Genomic DNA, 22,917 nt, shown 5'->3' on the forward strand with positions numbered 1-22,917 from the left:
AAAAAAACAATTAGGGAAAAGAGCAGGAGTGATGTAAATTTATTGAGGTCAGCTTGGTTTCATTTCACTCTGGGGAGGTTTCTGTGGAGCAAAACATGCTTTTTCCTCATTATAAAGTCCAAACATTAAAAAACAGAACATCGTGATGCTGGATCCTGCTTAAACCTGGTTGATCTAGTTGTGTAGAGTCTTTAATGTTTGTTTGTGTTAGAGAAGCTAAAAGAGCTGAGTTGCACATTGGTGGGGAAAGGCAGAGATGGAGAGGGAGGAAGGAGGAGGAGGTGGTGAGTTTGAGGCCCAGGTCAAATCCTCAAAGTGGAGAACTGTTCTAGTTAAAGATCTTTAAATAGGGTTATTCACAAGAATGCTTTACTCTCATCTGTCTCTGTTCTTGTTGAGGCGCCATGGGATAAAATGAGGGCCAAACATAGTAAGATGTTTGGTCCCAGAACTCTTGTCTCTTGTCTTTCAATGCTGAGATGCAGATTAGAACTGATTAACGTTATTCATCAGTGAATCACTGGTATGATAAACAAGGACAAAAATCATGAAAAGCGACCATCAAATATGTCATGGATATGGAAGTGATAGCATTAGGATAATGAATCCACTGTAGAAGGATCTATGCATGTGTTTAGAGGACTCATTTAACTTCCATCTGAATTCTTCGTGATTTCCCAGTACAGCTGATTACCTTCTATTCATTCGTCTATCTGGGGATGAGAATTCATTGTGGAACAATGAGCTGAGACCACAGGTCTTCAGATAGGGGAATGTCAGCTAAATGATCTCCAGTGGACAAAGGCTTAAATGGAAGCTAAATGCGACGCGAAGCACTCCTCTATCTGATGCTCATTACCCGCCTCTCCATTCCCCCGGAGACCTGGCTCAGCTTCACACTGAGCACTTTCCTGCCGGGAGGAGGGTGATTACAACATTTTGCTCGACAAAAAACCTCCCTTCCCCCTTGCATTTCCCGTTGTTTCCTGCTTTCTCCCTCATCCCTCTCTTCTCTCAGTGGTCAACCCTGTTACTGCTGTGCTTTTTTTTAGGCTCCTTCTCTCCCGCATCTTCTCAGGCACTGCAGGCGAATCCTTTGCAGGCTGATTTGCTTCTTTGTCCTGCCTGTGATTACAACACTTAAAGACAAGCGGACCAAGAATGGTTTAAGAGCATTTTTATTCGCTGACAATAGTGAACAAGGGTGAATTATGAATCATGCATCAGTGGGTAATTCACGTGAGAACAGCAACAACAACACAGAAGAGATACAGGAATCAGAAGCCATTTGAGAGTAAATCACAGGACAGGCTTGAGAACAGCAAGCAGATGGGGTTATCATTGATGTACACACAGGGTACCATCCATCTAGAGAGGAGCTGAGGCTTACGCATTTCTCTGCCAAGGCTCGATGTACTCAAGGCCCAGATGGTCAAAGATGTCCTTTTCAGTCGTTGCTGTCAGGAACTCCTTCTAGAGACAGGACAAGCAAACACTCTGTCATCGACTTCAGAAATGTGGAATCATTCCTAACTGTCATTCTGAGCTATTCTGTGAGTCCAACACAAAGTAGTACCTGATTAGTTTGCATTGTCTTATTATAAATAAAGAGTTGTGAATTGGATTGTGAATTTTTTTATCAGCTCTCTTAACCCATTTTTTCAGTTTCCACCTACCATATAGGAGTCTATAGGTGTTTGTCATATAAAAATAACTAAACATGTCACTGTCATCACACCACCTTCATGTAAGATGTTATGGTAGTATTATGTTGTAGCTTTTCCTAAACAATGCGAGAGACTGTTTAGGAAAAATAATATCACAGACTTTGCATCACACTGAAAACACCAAACCAAAACACTGCAAAATTGCAACATATATATATATATATATATATATATATATATATATATATATATATATATATATATATTTAATAGTCTGAACTTCTAATGCTTTGAACTTCCATATCAGTGCATTTTTTTGCACCACGTTTTTTTTCTCCCACAATGTTTAGATTTGATCACTGCAGTGCTTTTAGAAATGGGAATGTCATGGAAGCTGTACAAAATGAAATTTTGTTTGTATAAACTCTGTGTATATAGGTGACAATAAAAGTTGTCTAACAACATGGGTCAGGGGTTACAGCAGGGTATGGTAGATGGAGCAAAATACAAGACAGTCCTGACAGCAGACCCGTTGAAGACTGAGAGACGATGGTGGAGTTAAATCTAAAAAGACTTAGACTTTATTGTCATTTTGTATGCACAGAGTGTATACAAAAGGAAATTCATCTGCTAGAATTCCCTGTGAATCCAATAATAGTCTGAATCAAGACAAATGCTCTGCAACCTGATTAAACTGAGATATTTGGAAAAAAGTTAAAAGTAGAAAATCTCACTCTAGATATGCCAAGGTGTTAGAGACACTCAAAAATGACTCATAGCTGTTATTCAGTACAAATTTGTTTTGCAAAGTTTTAAATCTGGGAGGCTAAATACGTTTTTACTTTTTGGTCTATAAACCTGATAAATTAAAGCTTGTGGTTGTTATTTAAAGGCAATTAAAAATTCAAGGCTATGAATACTTTAAAAAGGAATAATGTGATTTATTAACAAGGGAAAACTGCATCCTTTTGATGTGCAAATGTTCCTTTTGTCTGACTTCTAGAGTACCTCTGTTTCATACCGTTGATATCACTTCTGGACTGTTCGGATCCTGGCTGCACAAATGCTCAGACATGCCAGGACTGCATGGATTTAGAATCCCACTCTCCACCAACACATAAACACTAACCTTGCTCTAAGTGATTGCTCTCTTCACCAGATGAGTATTTTCCTTGACAAATCACGGCACGGCTATCAAGTGCCGGCCGTCTACCAGCGCAATGTGATGTCTTATGTCTCTATAGGAGTGGTGACGAGGCATGACTCACCTTGGGAGTTAGGCAGCCTGAAGAGAAAGAAAGCGGCCTCTGATTGTGACACGTACTGCCTTCAAGTGCTAAACTGGACCTGACACCAGAGCTTGTCAGATCCCACTGCTAGCCAGAGGCAGAGTTAACTGAGGGAAACTAGCAGGCGGGAAAGAGAAGGGAAAACCACCACAAGGCACGTCTCCCTCCATAGTGTTTTGTTATATTTAATGCAAATGACAGGTTAGTCGAGCTGCAGGGAGGTTTGAGTGCTCACTGCAGGAAGCTCTGTTCACATCAGACCTTTTTAAATATTTTCCAGATGGAGACATTTTCTTGTTTTGTATTTTAAACTAAACTGTTTATTATAATTGGAAATGCATTGTTTACTGTTCATTCATCAGTTAATTTGTTAATAGTCTTTTGACAATTAATAAAACCATACAACAAAGATGAATAGATATATATTTTTTATTCAGATGGTGTGTTCTAAGATTATGGCCTTACAAGCTATTACATTTTCCCTAAAAATATGTACTGAACCAAATGCTTATGTTGTATCTTGCAAAGAGAAATGTATATATAATAATCCCTGGAAATCCTAACAATGTCCTACAGTACAAAGTGTGACTTTGTTCTCATTGTACTTTAGTTTCACTTTATTCAGGTTCCTGATCTTGCAATCCACTTTGCACAAATAGTCCCTCATGTACAAAAAATGTCACTGTATAAAAACATGTACAAACTCAAAAGTGTGAGAAAAGATCATCTTCTTTCCAGATAACAGAATTGTATCTGTGACTGTCAAGTCAAGCATGGAAGAAAGAAGTCAAACTGCTGGACAAATTAAGCTTAAAAGTTTAAAGTAAAGTATTTACCACTTGAAACATTATTTATCAAACCTGAAAGCAGTTGCAAGTGCAGTTATTATGCCTATATTCAGCAACTTTGAAGCTCAAGTTGAGACTTTCATACAAAAATGTCTATGGTTGCTGTAGAAGGCTTACAAATGATAGACATGACTGATTTTGTCCCGCTTTAGTCCAATAATGGAAGCTCAAAAGATGTTGCAAACCCAATTTTCAAAGTCTCTTCAATGATCTGAAAATAACGCCTTTTCACTTTTCACCTAAATGTAGATGTTGTTTGGATGTAAATCATGTCATCGTTACAATGTGTTTTCAACCAATTTTCGCTCAGTGGGGAGGTATTTGTGCAAACCTGTGGGGGACGTGGGTGTTTTAACACCCACAATTTCGCTTGTAAGGTGATTAAACAACAATGTTTCTTCATGGTGTCTTCACTCTATGCTGCACCTCCATCCAAAGGTCTATATGTTATGCCACTGAGTGGTGTGTGGATCTTGGAGGTATGTCTTCATGCTTTCCTCATCTCTGCAGGGTGTGATTGGGCAGGTGATACTCCACAGGTGTTTCCCATCTAGCCTTCATCAGCAAGGCTTCTTAAAGAGCTAGAGCCAGGAGATAATAAGCAACTCCTGTGTGGTAATCTGACCTAATCTATGTGTTATCCTTGTGTCTCTCAGTGAACTCTTGTTCTTATCTGACCTCTCTCCTGTGTCCTCAGATGCCTGGTAGCTGCTTTGGAGTCATTGCAATCCAGAGTTTCGTGCTATGAAGCTTTCCATGTTTGCTTTGTGGTAGCCTTCCTCCAACCTCCAAGTATCTGGTCCAGCCGTGTCCCCAATGGTGCCTTGCGAAGTATTGAGTAGGGGCCCTTTACTAGGGTCCATTCGGTCTCTGTACATGTGGAGCAGGTGTTTGGTCTGCATTGCCGGCATTAAGTCGGACTTGCTCCCAGTGCATGTTGGAATCCGACAGGGCTGCCCTCTGTCACCAGTCCTGTTCATAACCTTTATGAACAGGATTTCTAGATACAGGCACGGGCCGGGGGGGGTGCTTTGAGGACCAGCAGATTTCTTCCCTACTTTTTCGCGGATGATGTGGTTCTGCTGGCTTCCTCCTGCCGAGACCAACAGCTTGCACTCAGTGGTTCACAGCGAAGCAGCCAGGTTGACAATCAGCTCCTCCAAGTCCGAGGTCCTTCTTGACAGCAAAAAGGTGGCCTGCCACCTTCAGGTTGGAGGAGAGTTCCTGCCCCAAATTGCAGAGTTCATATCTTGGGGTTCTGTTCACCAGTGAGGGGAGAATGGAGTGGGGAGATTGATAGACAGAGTTGGTGCCCCAGTCTGTCGTGGTTAAGTGAGATTGGAGCAAAACTTCCCTTTAACTATGGTCATGAAATCTGGATCATGACCAAAAGCATGAGATTGTGGATACAAGCAATCAAAAAGTGAGCTTTCTCCACAGGATGGCTGAGCAGTCTCTTAGAGATAGGGTAAGGGTGAGAAAGGCTCAGGGTGGCTTTGACATCTTTTTCTGATGTCCCCTGGACAGGCACGTCCTCCTGGGAGTAGGTCAAGGGGAAGACCCAGGACACACTGGAGGGATTATTCTCTCAGCTGGCCTGGAAGTGCCTTGAGCTTCCAGACGCATCACTGCAAAAAATCTAAATCTATATAAGTAATTTTTTCTTAAAATAAGGGCATTTGTTCTTGAATTGAGGAGGTAAGAGAGACATTTTGCCAATGGAACAAGACAGTTTACACTTAAAATAAGAAAACACAATTGCATTGTCTTATTTCAAGTGCATATTATCTAATTATCTTATTTTAAGAGTAAAATTACTCATTCCATTGGCAAACTATCTCATTTACCTACTCAAATTAAGAGTGAATACACTTAATTTAAGAATATTTTACTTATTTCTAGATTGTTTTTGCAGCGATAGCTTGAGGAAATGTCAGCGGAAACGGAAATCTCTGTTGAGACTGATGCCCCCAGGACCCGTTCCCGGAAAAATGGGAAGACGACGAATACGAGAATCTAAATTGAGCGTCAAGACCTGCAGCGTGAACATGGCCTTAGCAAATCTAGGCCATAGTTTAGTTTAAAAAAGGCCTAGAAATAAACCTTTTGAGATCTATTAACCAAGGTCATTTTGTAATGAACTAATGAAAAACTAGCAAAAGAAAAAATATTACCAGAAATGAAAATAAAACTTGATGTTGCCAGAGAACCCAAAATCTTACCGAGTTTATAAAACAAACTAAACAACTGCCCAGGAAGAGCACAAGTTGTAGCTATATCCTATAACTAGATGAATTCAGTGTGCAGGCTGTGCCCATAAAAAAAGGCCTAGAAATAAACCTTTTGAGATCTATTAACCAAGGTCATTTTGTAATGAACTAATGAAAAACTAGCAAAAGAAAAAATATTACCAGAAATGAAAATAAAACTTGATGTTGCCAGAGAACCCAAAATCTTACCGAGTTTATAAAACAAACTAAACAACTGCCCAGGAAGAGCACAAGTTGTAGCTATATCCTATAACTAGATGAATTCAGTGTGCAGGCTGTGCCCATAAAAAAACTTGCCAACTTTTTTTTCTCAGTGGAAACAGCTTTTGGTCAAAGTGGAGTGATGGTGCAGGGTGGCATACATATTGCTGAAAAAAAAAATTGATATGTGATTATGGAAGGCCATATCAAGGCAATGATTTATCAAAATAAATTCAGTGGCCAAGGAAAATCTCCATATCTTAACTTTAATAGATCACTTGGATGGATTAAATGAATTTCCAATATAAATGCAATCAAACAAAACAAAATTTCAAAATAGCATATGCATTCAACTTGACTTACATTACATTTAATAAGACAACAGGCTTTCTCACTGCAGCCCCTTAGGTTGCAGTAATATGCTTAAAATGTGCTGCTCCACAGAAGAAACCAGAATACAAGTTAATCCAAATTAAACCAGTTTTGTTAAAAAAAGTTATTAAAATCAAAACTCTTGACTAACTCCTGTCACCTCTTTTTTATGTTTCAAAGATTGACTTAATATTTGAATACAAATAACCTATACTAGGAGTTTAAAATGATGATTCTATCTTTCCTTCAAGTCTAAATCAAATGGTTGATACAGTAAAAAAAAAACTAATGGCATGATGGGAGGAAAGTTACCCACAGTTACATTGTGGGTAACTTCAGCAACCACCAAAGGTGGCACAGGAGCGTTCAGAAAGGTGAAAAAGCTTTATTCACAGAACAGCACTGGTGATGCTGTAACACAGTTTACTACGTGATGGTTTACTACAAGACCAACATGCATATTTTATAACAGCAACACACCCCATGTCAGGCAAGGCCTCTCCTACTGCTACTGAAAAAAACACGACTTCCTGTATTAAAGCTGTCAGGGGCAACATCATTTTATGACACACCCGTAGAACTGTGCGGGAAATGTGGACCCCGATTTGCAGCATATTATGCAGCACACAGCCTATTCAAGGCATTGGGGAAACTTGTGGAGGGGCTTTGGTTTTTTAATGATTCATCACACATTAACATTAAAAATACTGGACATCCACATTTATTCTTTCACAATTCCATTCAATTTCTTTATCTTTTTGACCTAAATTAAATTTTGTTGCTTGATTTTTAAAGATGAATTTCTTTTCTCATTGTCTATGCATTATGCTCTTGAAACAGGTTAAGATTTATCCCAAACTTTAAAAGTTTATCTATTTATTGTATGTTGTATTATGTTGCTGAATCCTCTGCTTTATCAGTGCTAAGATGAAAACCTTGGTATATCTGATTGTATAAATCTATTCATGGCCTTTTCTTATATCTAAAGTCATTCTTCACTGAAATCTAGAAACTTAGTATATCACTCACTTTCTGTACCAAGATCTGAGGTTGGAAAAATTAGCTAGACTTAAAGGGACTTTAGATAAATATTACAAATTTGAAAGAGTCAAACATCTAAATGTGAAAGTTTCGATTTAGGATTTATTGGATTATACTGCTGAATTTGGGCTGTAGTCAGTTTGGCCGTAACATCAATGCAAATCTAATTTATTCTTTCAGTTAGTATTTCTGTGTTAATAAAAGTATAAAAATCAAATCTTTATTCACTTGTAGACTAAGGACAAAAACTATTATTAGTCTTAGTTGCATTTTATATCATATCATTACGATATGTGATAGTTTTAGTTGGTTTTAGTCGACTGAAACTTAAAAAGGTTTTAGTCTAGTTTTATTCAGTTTTATGTTGCAATTCAAAAAAACAGTTAACTTTTACTATTTCGAATGACAACTAGATTCTTTACCAGACTGCCTAGGTAATACAATAGCTGGGTAAAGGATCCTTTCAAGCAGTTCATCATTGCTGTTTGGCAGAAAACTTTGATTTATGGAATTCAAATAAACTTTTTTTTTTTTATGAAATAATGCCCTACTTTATAAGAAAAAAGTGACTCACAAAACCTGAGACAATAGCAGATCTAGTTCAACATATCATAGAGAAAACTCAAGCTAAAATTCAGAGTTAAAATATGAACAATAATTGGTTAGAAATTAGCAACAGCTTGTACACAACAGAAAGATGCTTTGTGACACCAGTGAATACTCTTGGAAAAGGTGATCTCCTTTTCTAATGTAACTAACATACCGTATAGACACCTTCGAAATTAATCCAGTGAGAGTTATTGGAATTGATAGTCATGCCTTACCCTGAGCATTTATAGGGTGGAAGTTCATTTCTCTCTAGAAAACCTAGGAGAAGCCTTAAAAAGCTTAACAGATGTTAAAATGCCATCATCGAACCTCATGACCAGCTAAAGACAGCAGTCCTCTACAGGAACTTTCACATCTTCATCTTCACAGTGTTAAGTCTAGTTCTGCTGGAGGTTTCTTCCTGTTAAAAGGGAGTTTTTCCTCTCCACTGTTGCTACAAGCATGTTTGGTGTGAGGGATTGCCTTCAAGTTAACGAGTCAATGCAATCAACTGGTTTTTCCTTAGATGGAAAACTTTGAATAAATTTGACTGGATGATCTGGTTGAATTGTAAATTGCCTTGAGGTGACGTGTTGTGAATTGCAGCTATGTGATTAAACTGAATTGAAGGTGCAAACGCTGTGAGCATCACTACATCCACTTATACATCTATTGTTGTGTCAGGGTTTTTTTTCCTGAACTAAGAATCTTTTTTTCCTGTTGAAAGTTGGATAATATACTTTGGGATAGCAGAAAAAAACAAAAGCAAAACATATAACCATACTTTCATCCAGGAATAAAAGCGTGAAATTTCTCTCTAAAATCTATGATGCAAAGTTACTTTTGTTATTTTTTTGTTTTTTTGCAAACAAAAACTCTCTATTCCTACTTTCTACATGACTACTCCCTCACAGGAACACACTATTTGTGGGTAATAGGTTTGGCTAAATCCATCCAGAGATCTATTAACCTCCTGATCATTGCCTGTATTTTCTTCATTGCTCTCATAACTTCAAGCCTATTTCTGCCTCTTACCTCTAAAACGAGAGCAAATGCACATATTGAAACAGTTTGCAGCATGACAAGCCATACTTCATTTAACATACACGTGTTAATAGGCAACAGTAGAAGAACAATAAAATCAACCAGGAGTAAGGTAGACAAGGTTAATGTAAATTGAAAAGGAAAAAAAATCTCAACATCAAAAGGCAAATATCATTGTAAAAAAAAGAGTCAAAGAAAATAAAAAAGAGCAGCCAAGATGAGATTCTAAACATGATCAATTTAGTCAATGTCCTCTGTTCACTGTGCTCTCCTACACCCTCAATTCCCACAACTCTAACATGCCCTCAGGTAGATGCTGCTTTATTTACTTACCACAACACAGCACGGGCTCTGTGGGAGATGAATCCACAGACCTTCTGTACCTCTAAATTCTCCCCTTTAGGCACACATAGAAAGCCAACCTTTAAAATGACAAAAGGCTGTTTTGTATTTCTGAGCTTTATGGGGTATCAGAAGGAGCTGAGAGTTGAGGAACAGAGAGGCAGTTAATTAGAAAGAGGGGTTATCTGTCTAAGACACTCGTGTTGTCTGTGACTGGCAAACCATCAGCGCCACATGCCAGAGAGGCACCAGCGTGTGTTCCTGTGAGCCTGTGTCCTTGAATTAATAAGGCACTAATCAGCTACACGTTCTTTCGTCCACCGCATAATGACATCCCTCATGGACGTGAACACACATCAGTTCCTGCAAAACATCTGCTGCGATTCTGCTGCCCGTCATCGTCTCCCTGCCACCCAGTGTAGCGCTTGATGGAAGGAGCTGATGGACATGGCTGGCTGCCCAACTCAGGGCCGAATGCACTGACACATGAAGCTGAGAGAAGGAGATGGAGCGATGGAGAGGAAAACTGGGATTGCTGCTCTACTCTAACCCTGCCAAGAAGCAAATGGAGAAGCACCACACAAATGAAAATACGATATAAAACTTCCTGGTTAAATGTAAAATAGCGCTAAAACTGCTGAATAAATCCTTAAATTTACTGAATTCTTGTGATTTACCAAGTTTTACAGCTTAAAATAAATATATGTAACCTTTAATAAAAAAAAAAATAATAATTGTTTCTACCTCTATGTAGTTTTAAATTTTGTCGTATTACATTTTTTTTTTCAATCATAAGTCATAATGATTGCACAATTGTCAAACTCTTCTAAGGGAATTCACCAAATACTAATACTAAATAAAAAATGAGTCAGCTAAAGGGACAATGTTTAAGGTCAGACAAATTAATATGCAAACGCACCTCAAGTCTATGCAAATGCTCTCTTGCTAGTTCTGCTGCAGGGAAATGTATCTGCACTCAGACCTCAGACTGTTCAGCTGTTTTCATGCCTTAACTTCGCTTGACAACAGCAACAATAATTTCAAGTATGTGTATTAATCTTTTACAATCTAAATTGTATAGCTTGTCTTTTCATAGATTTTATGGTGTTGTGGGTGGAATTTCATGTCGGGGCGACAGTGGCGTTGGATGTAGGAGTTTGCTCTAAAATCTAAGGGTTGACGGTTCAAGCCCTGACTCTGACTTTCATTGTCGTTGTGTCCTTGGGCAAGACACTTCACCTGCATTGTATACTGATGGTGGTCAGAGGGCCCGATGGCGCCAGTGTACGGCAGCCCCACTTCTGTCAGTGAGCCCCAGGGCAGCTGTGGCTACAATGTAGCTTGCCACCGTGAGTGTGTGCGTGAATGGGTGAATGAATGTAGTGTAAAGCGCTTTGGTCAAGTCTCCTGACTTGAATAAAGTACATTGTGTCATGATGCGATGGTTTTACTAGCCCAAATGCAGACTCACAGACACAGAGGGAGCCCCGGATCCTGACAGTACCCCCCCCTCAAGGGCGGATTCCAGACGCCCCAAGGAAAAAAAAAAAAAACTCGCCCATGGAGGGCGAAGGGCGAACCAGGGATGCCAGGAAGAGTCTCAGGTGGCCGGCCATGAAACCGGCAGCAGAGTCTCAGAAGCTGCAGGAGCCTTGGAGGAGAACGTCACCTCCGCTTCAGCAGGAAGCACGGGAGAAACTCTGTCTCCGCTTCAGCAAGAAGCCCCGGGAAGGACGCCGTCTCCGCTCCCGCTGCTCTGCAACAGGTCCGCCCACTACGGCTCCACATCCAGAGCAGAGGAAGCCGCCGACTGCAGCTCCACCTCAGGAACAGAGGGATCCACCGATTGTGGCTCCACCTCAGGAACAGAGGGATCCACCGATTGTGGCTCCACCTCCGGAGTCTCTGGAAGGCGCAGAGCAGGCTCAGGGGTCTCCAGACGGCACAGAGCGGGCTCAGGGGTCTCCTAGACGGCACAGAGCGGGCTCTCCAGGAGCGCGTAGAAGGAGTCTGCTGGGCTAGTCTGTTGGCTGGATCGTTCTGTCATGATGCGATGGTTTTACTAGCCCAAATGCAGACTCACAGACACAGAGGGAGGATTAAAAGTCCAGTATTTAATTGGAACCAGTTGACAGACTGGCAGGTTGCAGATTCAGACAGGCATGGTGGCACAGGTAAAACACAACGATCCAGCTCAGAGGGGAGGTCACACTCAGCTTATATAGGAAAGGCTTCCTTAATCAGCAAATAGACAACAGCTGTCCATGCTGAGCCAAAGCTCCCCAGGCTGGATCCACGGCACCCTCTGGTGGGTAAAGCCCCGGATCCTGACACGTTGAATATAAGTACATGCCATTTACCATGTGTGAATTGGGTGCAGGAGTTTACCCTGCAATTGGGGGGTTGTCGGTTTGAGCCCTGGCTCCGGCTTTTAGTGTTGTTGTGTCCGTGGGTAAGACACTTCACCTGCATTGCATGCTGATGGTGGTTGGAGGGACTGGTGGTGCCAGCGTACGGCAGCCTTGATTCTTTCACTGAGCCCGCGGCCTGCTGTGGCAACAATGCAGTTAGCCACCATCAGCGTGTGAGTGTGGGCGTGATTGTGTGAATGATTGAATGTAGTGTAAAGCGCTTTACTCAAGTCTCCTGACTTGAAAAAGTACAGTCACCATTTTACCTTTTTTTAGGCCTACCTTTTAATAAAAGAGGGGTAAGGTAAATTTCAGAACCAAAGCAGAGCGATAATGTCTTTCCATTTTTACAGGCATTCCATGTTACTAAGTTAATACACCCACTTATTTAATTTTAGCTCTGTTTCTTTCTTTTACAGTTGGAAATTGAATGCCAGGAGATTAGGAAAAGAATCTCTGATTGCTTCTAACTTAATCTGTGTTTATTGCAGTGTGGAGGAAAGAGCTGATGGGGGCAGAAAAAGCAGGAAGTCAATTATGCCCCAGTGTGTTCCCCATGCCACAATCTGCCACACACCCACGTTTCTCCTGATAGCCGTCAGCGCACAGGACAGGCTGAGAAACCAAGGAGGGGACAGACACAGCACTAATCACACCAGCAATTAGTGCAAGCATCATAAAGCACCATTGTCTATAAAACAGCTATCGAGTTTAGTGTTATCGTCATTACTTATTCGTCTCCAGTTTGCTAATCAGCTTGTGCATGGGGCAGAGAGGTAGACAGGTAGAAAATAATGATTTTCTAATCAGAAACAATGAAATCTTCACTTGACATCTGCAGTGTTATGGTGCTCTGCTCCCATGGAGGAGTAAACATTTGCAAATCAAAGTTATTTAGCTGATTAGGCTGCCCAAAGGCAATGAGCAGATGTGTACGGCACCATCGAGAGGTGTAATAAAAGCTTAATGTTTCTTCTGTGCCTTCCTAATGTCACCAAAGCATTAGTTTAAGACTTCAAAGTTCATACTTCTATTTGCATGTGTCGTCATTGATAAAAGGAGCTTGAAGTAAGCAATGACAATGTGTTGCACAATGTTGCAGCATTTCTCTGCTTAGTAAAACAGTTTCACAATGAAGGCAAAGAAAGTATGTCTGGTTGACACATTAAAGGAGTTTATTCTTCCAGCAGAAGTAATGTTTATGTTAAAAACGATGAAATGTTTTTCACATTTTTAGTTAATTGTATGGCTGAAAAACAAGTAAAAGAGAATGTTTGGCACATCTTTGAATAATGAAAAATCAGTGGTTTGTTACTCTGTATCTGTTTACTTCTGCTCATGTTTACTTTAAGTCATAAAACCAAGAACTTTGTCCACCATAGGGATCTGAGGGCAGTTCACTGAAATGTACCACGAGCTAAGAGTGCATGAAAATTTAAAAATGCAAGAATAATTTTTACCACTTCTAACTTTATTTATTGTCATCCATGTGTTTTATGAAAGTTACCCATCCTGCTCTATTCTAAACCAGATACCATTATGATGAATACACTGCAGACAGATTACCTGTTTGATAAGGCTTTGCATTTATTTTGTGTTGAACTCGACCTGAGCAACTTTCCTTAGTTACGGACTCATATGAAAACCAAGTTGTTGTCTCTATTTATTATTCGCCAATACGATGAGAACCTTGATTTTCATCCAGTACACTGCAGGAGGCTTAGAGCTTATTTGTTCAGCAGTGTTTTTTATCCAGAACGAAGGAAATACTTTTCCTATTTTCTTTTACTGTTTTTTTAGCAGAGAGAATTCTTGGACGAGTGCTTTTGTTTGTTTGTGGAGATTATTTTATTATTTTATTGTACAGCTGCTTTTTGTATCTCTGCTTCTGTCTCCTTGAACCCCAGTCGGCCTCAGCAGATGGCCGCTCACACTGAGCCTGGTTCTGCTGGAGGTTTCTTCCTGTTAAAAGGGAGTTTTTCCTCTCCACTGTCGCTACAAGCATGCTTAGTGTGAGGGATTGCATTTGAGTCAATGAGTCAATGCAATCAACTGGTTTTCTTTAGATAGAAAACTTTGTATCGATTTGACTGTATGATCTGGTTGAACTGTAAAGTGCCTTGAGATGACATGTGTTGTGAATTTGGCGCTATATAAGTAAACTGAACTGAATTGAATTGAATTATTTCTTGGTGAAAGGAATTAGTTCCTTAACAGTTTCGATCAGTATAGGGATGACTCTTAAGTCAATGATGTGATGCAATCAAGAGGACAACAATAGATAGAAAACTTTGTTTTTAATTAAAATTTATTCAATGAAATATAAATTTATATGAATATATTAATTTGATTATATTTTTCTTGTGATATACGTTTGTGTCTTTAAAAGTTTGATTACATAAAAAAAAGTATCTAAAATTTGCTATCAATGAAAGGTCAGAAAAGCACTTTTTGTGAAACCTTAAATCAGTGAAATCAAACTCCATTCCTTCTACACCATGTGTAACTAATTAAAAATCAGTGGGGTCCAAATAAAGAATATCAACAACCAGTAGAGGTCCGTAGACGTTTTTTTTTTTTTTATTATAATCTGTTACTTTAAACAGAACTCAACACTGAAAAGATGTATGTGTTTATGCAACAATGTTATACATTGACTTTTTAATTAAAAATATATCAAAATATCAAAAATCTAAAATGTTTTTTTTTTAAGTAGAGAACAAAAACTTTCAGTTTGGTATAAAAGCAATTTCCTGATTCACATATTTTATAAAATACCTGAACTGACCGTTTGTTATTTTTGTTTTTTTCATTTTATGACAGAAGTGGGCTTAAGGCTGCCCTGCACGGCTTTAAACATGGGTTTGAATGGTGACAAAGCCCTTCTCTAGCACATATCAAGGTGCTCATTTTGAGCCTAGATCGATAATTCTTCACTTTCTTTCACTTTTTCTCATCGTCTTCTCCTTCTTTCCCATCGCCCGGCTTGCCACAGGTTTGCCTCCTGTGTCTAAAAGTAGCAGCAGCAGCAACCCAGACTGACAGCAGCTCATTGGCCAATTTGGATCACGTGTTGGCTGGTCCTGCATGCTCTAAAGGGCTTTACTGTACAAACAAGAGAAGCGGCCAAAGTGAAATTACACAATGCCAACGGACAACATGCGATAATTTATAAATGTTTTAAATCAGGTTGGGTCCGGATTAGCCAGCAGGTTGCTCTGGATCCGGACCTCGGTCCGATAATCCATGACCTCTGTTCTACACCCTAGTAAGCTTGCTTAAACACACTTTACTCTAATGCTAGCTCCTTAGCAGAGTGACTGCGGGCTAGTGAGACAAATACACATTTAAGGTAAATTTCACATTTAATATTTGCATGCCATCAACCATTGTGGTTTCCGGTTTGAAATTTCTGCTCTAAATTCATGTCTTAATAAAGCACAGTGTCTCCGTTTTTGCGTAAAAGTGGAATCTTTATTGTGTATTACTGCATGAGGACACAGTATTGTGTTGTTGCTTTTTATTATTAAATTTTTCCATCTTTAATAGTCACTTGACCATCTGGGGAGGAATATTTAAATCTTAATGCCCAATCTATGAGTGATCAAAGCTGTTGAATAATTATCACCAGAAAAATCCCAAAAAATGGGCTCCATATCTATGCTACGTCAACCAATTGAGGTATTCAACATGTTTTTATAAGGGAGCTCTAATTGGTCCAGACGGAGCATTTGCATGAGATTAATCACTGTGCAGCACTGTATCGTAGCTTTAGCATTTACATGAGGCAACAGTGGATGGAAAATATTCCCTTTCCACTGCTTAGCTTTCTGCCCATTAGGATTATTTATCCCAAATTGATAGTCCTTTAACATTGGTCTTGGTCTTTTAAGAGATACCCATCTCATTCCTATCAAAAACAGGAAAATGTTTTAAGCTAAATCTGCCAAACGTATAACATATGTAAATATAACTTTAGTCGTTTAATTAAGGCCCGCTCTAAGCTCTGTTTGGCCAACAGCTCTGCTACCAAGCCCTTCTAAAAAGGTTGCATTAAGTGCAGTCCGACGTTTTACTTTGGCTACCTTTTCAGTTTTTTGCACATGTTCAAGATCAGGATCATCACCAATAATTCCCCCATAAAAGAAAGACTGCAGGGCTTTGTTCAAAACGTGTTACCATCAAAGCTACATACTCTCTCTGCCTGTATCCTTACATTGATCAAAGTTACAAATGAACAAATAGGATAATAAAGAGGCTGTAAATGTATGTAAAATAAGTTTAACTGATGAGTGGATATTTAAGTTTTATTGCCAAACATTTCTATTGAACCGGACAATATTGTTTGAATTTAATCAGATTGGCAGCACCTCTTGGTTTCTCTTCACTTTCTCTCATATGTACTCTACAAAAGAATCTTCTAATGGTAACAATAAATTAACTTTCTCTGCTCCACTGAAGCTGATAAATAATTAATTGGTTTGTTGAAGAGGGGCTAACTTTGCACAACCAATTAGCTTGCTATTTCAGACAGTGTGAGTGGATACTGCACCATCAGCGTTCTTCTTTTTTCTGCCTAATTATAACAGCCCACTGGCAAAACGTAGGCTTTGCTTGTGAATTATCCTCTCACCTTTCTATTGATGTGGGCCCGGACTTTCAGATTCACTTTAGAGAAAGACAACACAAAGCAATTTTTTTGGAATGATTTTCTGTAATATTTACATGTTTTTCTTGCTGATATGTTTGATTTTGAGCAGCAATGAGAGCCTCAAGTCTCCAAGGGAATATTCAAGTGGAGTTCTGTATAATAGGTTTTCTATGGGATGTTTTTTTCACTCTAAGTGAGAAAAACATGTTTGATTTCAAAAAGGTTTAATCTCTCGCCCCATGTGTTCATTTGGGTTTAGACTCTGAGGTCACTCCAGTATTTGTGAAAATGGTATTCGGTATGATCCATGTATTTTCTTTGAGTGCTTCTTCAAAAAATATATTCTAAAACTCTGGTTTTCTGTTGTTTTACTCCAGTATGCAGTGTGGGGTCCCTATAATTTTTGAAAGGTATTTCTGTTGGGATCTGGAGGTCTGTCCACCTTTCTCCAGCAGAGGGCGCCCTTGGTCTCCTGGAGCTGAGCTGACGATCACACCTGCGGCTCATCAAGTCATCAGGAGACCAGCATATAAGCAGCGGCAGGACTTCACTCCAGCGCCAGAGTGTTAAGCCAGTTATAGTTAGCAAAGCCTGAACCAACCAGCCTGTCTGATTCTCTGACTCCCCTGAAACCTGAATCCGAATCTAATCAGCTTTTTGTCCTCTCTGCTTCTTAGGAAGAAACCTGACTGAACCCTGGAACTCTGGAAGAGTTTCTCAGCTGGAACCTGCCTGCCTGCTCTCAGAAGCACATCTGAACAATCAAACTGTCTGAACCTGCCTGCCCGCTCTCCAGAAGAGAACTGGAAGAAAACCCTGGACCTGGACACTTGCAAGTCTGAAGTCGAGCCCTGTCGTTGCTTAGCCCTCTGCCAACCACCTGCCTCTGGACCCTCCTGGTTCCCTCCCTCTGCTGCTCAGCCTGAACCACATCACAGGTACAGACCTGCACAATTCCTCTGACAAGATCAACTGCATCCTGGCTAACCAAACTGTCCCCCTCTGCAGAGAACCCTGTGTGACCAGTCCCAGACCTGTTTCCCAGCATCAGTGCTTAACTTTGTGTTTTTTCTTAATAAACAGTCAAACTTTTCATCAGACTCCGTTGTGTTCTGCATGTGGGTTAGGAACCTTAATCCCATCATGACAATTTCAATGGCACAGTAACATATTTACTGTTAGATGCTGTAGAAAGTAATAAACTTAGTGGGCATAAAAGGAAAGAGGGGACATTCACTGTTTAGCGCTCTTTAAAGGTGCATAGTCATGTTATATGACATTTTTTAAATCTTTGTGACAAAAACTTTGCATAAAAGATTTTTATAAGATCTTATTACATCTTACTGGTCTATTATTATAATTTGTTTCTGTTTAGTTTATTAGTAAATTAAGTAGATTATTGTCTATATTTCAGCAGGGGGTAAAAGCAAAGTTGCCTATTGCAGCTCATACAGGTAGAAGATACCAGCAAAGTGTGAAAATAATGAAGAAAACCCTAACATACAATGTGGAAAAAATTAACACAAAAAATATCTGATTCCAAGAGGGATAAAACTGGAATAGCATTTGTAATACAGCATGAACCTTGGTGTTCACTGAAGCGGATGCTAAATCTGCTGAGGGGTTCAGATGTGGCTGCGAAGTTGATGAATGTGTGAGTAAACATCTTTATTAAAACTGATACTAGTGATAGCAGTTCTATTCTTAGTCTCTACACTCTAAATAAAAATGAAAATATAAAAAAGGTAAATTGGTTGATTGACTGGGTCTTACCTTGATGCTGTCTCTATTTGAGTTTATTGGGAATGGGGATTTGTTTGTTTTTTTATCTCCTGGGAGGAGACTCTGGTATATGGTGAGTTGTTTCATTCAAAATGAAATTAATTAACTAAAGCTGCACTCTTTAAAAATGTAGACTAGACTATTTAGTACTCAGGACATCTCCTTCTTCCTTAGTACCAGAGCTGGTGGGCTTGGCCTTTACCTGCAGGCTGTGGACACAGTCCTCAATTCTAACAATGACTGGAACCTGCAACAGGTACATCCATCAGTACATTATTTTATTAAGGGATCAAGCAGTTGTTTAAAAGTGCTTTTGTCTGTTGTATTTCTAGTCCTTCATTATACTTATGTATAAACAATTTAATTTTCCATGACAAACTGCAAAATAAATCATTTGACAGAACAGCCTGTTGTTTTGCGCTGAGCATGTCAACCATTAGTGAATTATTTACTATCAAATACTCTGTAAAGAAAAAGGTGCTACCTTGTATGTTTGGAATATGAGATAAAGCCTCATTTGGACATATTTTGGACCTCCATCTTTGGTGTTTTAAATCAGCACATATATCTTAGTTATGAATGAATGAATGAATGAATGAATGAATGAATGAATGAATGAATGAATGAATGAATGGGAATTTATTTCAGACAATTTTGACAAACAACAATAAATGACTCAACCAAATATACACAAAAGAGACTAATTAACATTAGCCAAACCAAACACCATTTACCAAACTAACTAAATTCACCTGAACATAAATAGAAACAACAAAACCCTCCATCAAATACACCTGTCGGTATATACAACTAGAGAAATTATATTAATTAATGTAAATTGCCTGAAAAGGGGTATAAGGAAGTAAAACTTATTTTTCATAGAAATGTATAAAGGAGTAAATATCTTTACTATGAGTAGAACTGTTTCTTTAACTAGTTTAGTTTATATAATATTATATATCAAGCATGTTACATTCAGAAGAATAAAACAGTAACTAAACAAGAGGTAGATTTGTGATAACTTGCTATAACTTGTTTATTTTGTTACTGCAGCTTTTACAGCCCAAAGCTGTAAGTTTAGATTCAGCACAGAAAATATGGCAAAAAACAGGAAAGGTTGTTGTTGCACTTATTACTTTTTTTTACTGGCACCAGGAGATATGTTACATCTTCCCAGTTTATTGAGCAACATGGTTTTTGTCTACACTTATAGCTTGACAGACCGCAGCACTTTCCTAATCTAAAGAAACTTTTAATGTTTTCAGCAACTGTAGGAATAAATACTTTGAGATTCACTGAATTAAGAGCCAACTATATATATATATATATATATATATATATATATATATATATATATATATATATATATATATATATATATATATATATATATAAATTTTTTAATGAAAATACAGCTAGAAACTCCCAGAGAGGGTTTACCGTCTACCCTTCTGCTTACCTAGCAAGCAAGCTAAATGATGGTTATATTTGTAAATTCACAAACTCTCGAAAATACCTATAGGAAATTAATTGAACTACATGTGTCTGTCTGGCTTATGCCAGATTACCCTCCTACAACCAGAGCTTCTAAGTATAACTGTAGCTCAGGTGGAGACTCTCTGTTTCTCATGATGACCACAGTAGTGCTTAAATTAAGCATACTCTATTTTATCAGAGTACAAGTCAATATTCAGGTGTGATCACCAACTTCTTCCCTTTTCTGTGTGCAAAGATGCACCAGGGGCTGCATGGTTCTCAGGAAGTTGGGCTGCAGCAGTGAGCTCAATTCACTCGCTGGCCCAGATCCTTCCACACTGTTCAAACTTCATCTGCCTCCAACACCAGCTAATCAGCTTTGAACCACACCTTCACGAAAGCCTAATCAGCATCCTGAGTTCATCTTAAAAGGTAGAAGCCTCCGTCTACTACTTAAGCGCAGGCAGTGGTTGCGCTATGTCTGACTGCAATTCAGATGCCCCCGTTTCAACCACCCTCCAGCCCCTCCTCCACCATCGTAGCAACAGCTTCATCAGAGTTTCATTCCTCCGGGTTCCTTACTGCGTCCCTGTATCATTTCAATCTGTTCAGCAGAAGACCGCCATGTTTTTCCTCTCCACTGTCACTTCATGCTTGCTGATCTAGGACAGGTTCTCACAACATGTGTTATCCAAGCTGGACTTCCATCTTCCAGGTGCCTGGGTGAAGCACTAATCAGCTCACGCAGCTCAAGCACACCATCTCGCCAACCAGCAGTCTATGGACTGACCAACTTTTCAATCTCCACTCCTCCACCAGTTTCAGGCCTCGGTGGAAACATCCCTGTTCTTTACTCCTGTTTATGCATATCAAATGAAAATTCTGTTTTGCTATGTTTCCTGCCGAGGTCTGAGCGCCAAAGACTAAAGTAATTGTATCAATAAAATTTTTCTAATTGTCTTTTTTTCCCGTGTGAGTTTTTCAGATTGAAGTGACATCATGCAGTCCAGGTAAAAACAACACAGAAGGGGTTTTCTTTTTTTTTGTGGTGGATTAAAACTTCGAAATCAGATAAAGTATTTACCATCTGTAGAAACAAGGAAGCGTCAACATCTGTTTATTCGTATGTCATAGCTAATGAAATGTGATCCTGCACTGAACTAAAGGTATGAAATTTTACTTTATGTTGCTTTTATTGGGAAAGATTTGTGTGACCACTTGGCAGCTCACTGAAATCACTCCCCTGTTGGCTGGATTAAAGGGAGAAGCTTGTCTTTCCTGTCAAGTTAAATAAAGATCATTGTAAATAGCCAAATATGCTAAATAACATGCAGTTAAACCCACAGAAATAGCAAACCAGATGTATGACAGAACTTAGTAATCACAAGCAATATGACTTTATGAGTTCTCAGCTGCTATTTCTTGAAACCAGGATGATTATCCATGTGAATTCACTTTATTTGTTCTGCGTCTCATGGGGAAAGTAGCAAAAAGGCAATCTGTGGGCTAAAATGGATCTATCTGCAGGCACCTGCTGCCTTTTAATGAACATTTTAACAAAACAGTAGCTGATAAAAAGATTTTGCTTTAAAAAAAAAAACCATCAGCTTCTTTAAATAAACCAAGTTAAACTTTTAGCTCTGGAATACCAACACACTTCCCCACATAGTTTATTAACATGAACAATGTACTCAGCATCTTAAAGTCTTAGATGTAACATTAACATTCAACTGCTGAAGGTTCTGTGTAAATCAATTGAAAGCAGGGCTGCCTTGCAAAATACTCATTCCCTTTATCCATATCTTGTTACATAACAAAGTGATTTTGTGATCATTTGCAGTGGTAGACAAGGACAAAGCAGTGCAAATGGGAAGAAGAAGAAAATTGTACATGACATTCTAATTATTTTTCTTTGCTTTCTTTTGGTAAATAAATACATGTGAACTAAAATAGAAAACGTAAGTCTTTTAAAGGTATGGTTCTATCAGCAAGAGACTTAGCAATTCTTTTTAATGAGCTAAGACTTTATGGGGATATGTTGAGAGCATCTGTACAACTGAATGACTTTAAAAGATTTATTTTTAAACATCTCTACACTTTTCATCTGAACTACTTCATATAAAATCCTAGGTATACAGTATATTGGAGATGTTTTGTATTTTATTTCTGGTACAATGAGACCTTCTGCCCTGTGTTAGGTTTTTACAGTAACTGAGTTATCTTCTGATTGCTTGGGCTCTACTGAGTTCATCATCCAATGTGCTGTTAGCTTACTAATTTAACTCTGCTGCAGACAGTTTGTGAATTCTGTCTGGAGTTCCATTGGAGTTTCTATGAGAAATGTATAAGGTTCTCAAAACGATAAATAACATACCTTAACAAAAGAAATACTCTGGTAAAAGTAAAAGGTAAGAAAAGTACTTCTTATTATTCTCAAAAATGGGCAAAGTAAAACTGCTTTTTTTATCCATAATAAAAAGTAACTCAAATTGTGTTTTTGTTGGTCGCTTTACTTCACTTAGGCAAAAACAATGAAGGTAGAATTGATTGAAAACTGGCAATAGCCCTAAGAATACATGGTGTTCAAACAGTGCTGTCCATAAGAACTATAAACAGTACAAAAGCTTTCATCTAGCGTGACATTCATCCATAGCTGTGACGTCTTCCTTCTGTAAGAATGCAATTCAATTTGTTTACTCTGTCCAAGAGAGAAAAAAAACTGCAGCATTTTGTCAAAATAACTTAAAACCAAAATAAAAGAAATTTCACTTCACCCGACCAAATAATGCAGAATAGTTTAGAAATAACTGGGGCTTGTCAACTTTAAGGACAACAGTTAGAATTAAAGGTAAGGTATGACTAACTTTCTTAGCGCTCTGTGAAAAGAAAAGAAATTGTCATTTTGTTTTCTGTTTTTTTTGAGGCATACTCAAAA

The 22,917-nt window shown here is 38.7% G+C and overlaps 1 protein-coding gene across 1 annotated transcript in view; it reads right to left on the reverse strand.

The window, feature by feature from the left end:
* Positions 1-1,168: 1,168 nt before the first annotated feature.
* The window catches only part of dntt (deoxynucleotidyltransferase, terminal), a 143,520-nt gene continuing 121,771 nt past the window's right edge, over positions 1,169-22,917 (reverse strand). Inside the window, exon 11 of the mRNA XM_038284050.1 lies at positions 1,169-1,473. Within this exon, the coding sequence (XP_038139978.1) occupies positions 1,387-1,473 (87 nt within the window). The 3' untranslated portion in view covers positions 1,169-1,386. The remainder of the gene's footprint in view (positions 1,474-22,917) is intronic.

The sequence above is a fragment of the Cyprinodon tularosa genome, unplaced genomic scaffold (genome assembly GCF_016077235.1).
Source record: "Cyprinodon tularosa strain WSP-4 unplaced genomic scaffold, ASM1607723v1 ctg199, whole genome shotgun sequence".
Taxonomy (NCBI): Eukaryota; Metazoa; Chordata; class Actinopteri; order Cyprinodontiformes; family Cyprinodontidae; genus Cyprinodon; species Cyprinodon tularosa.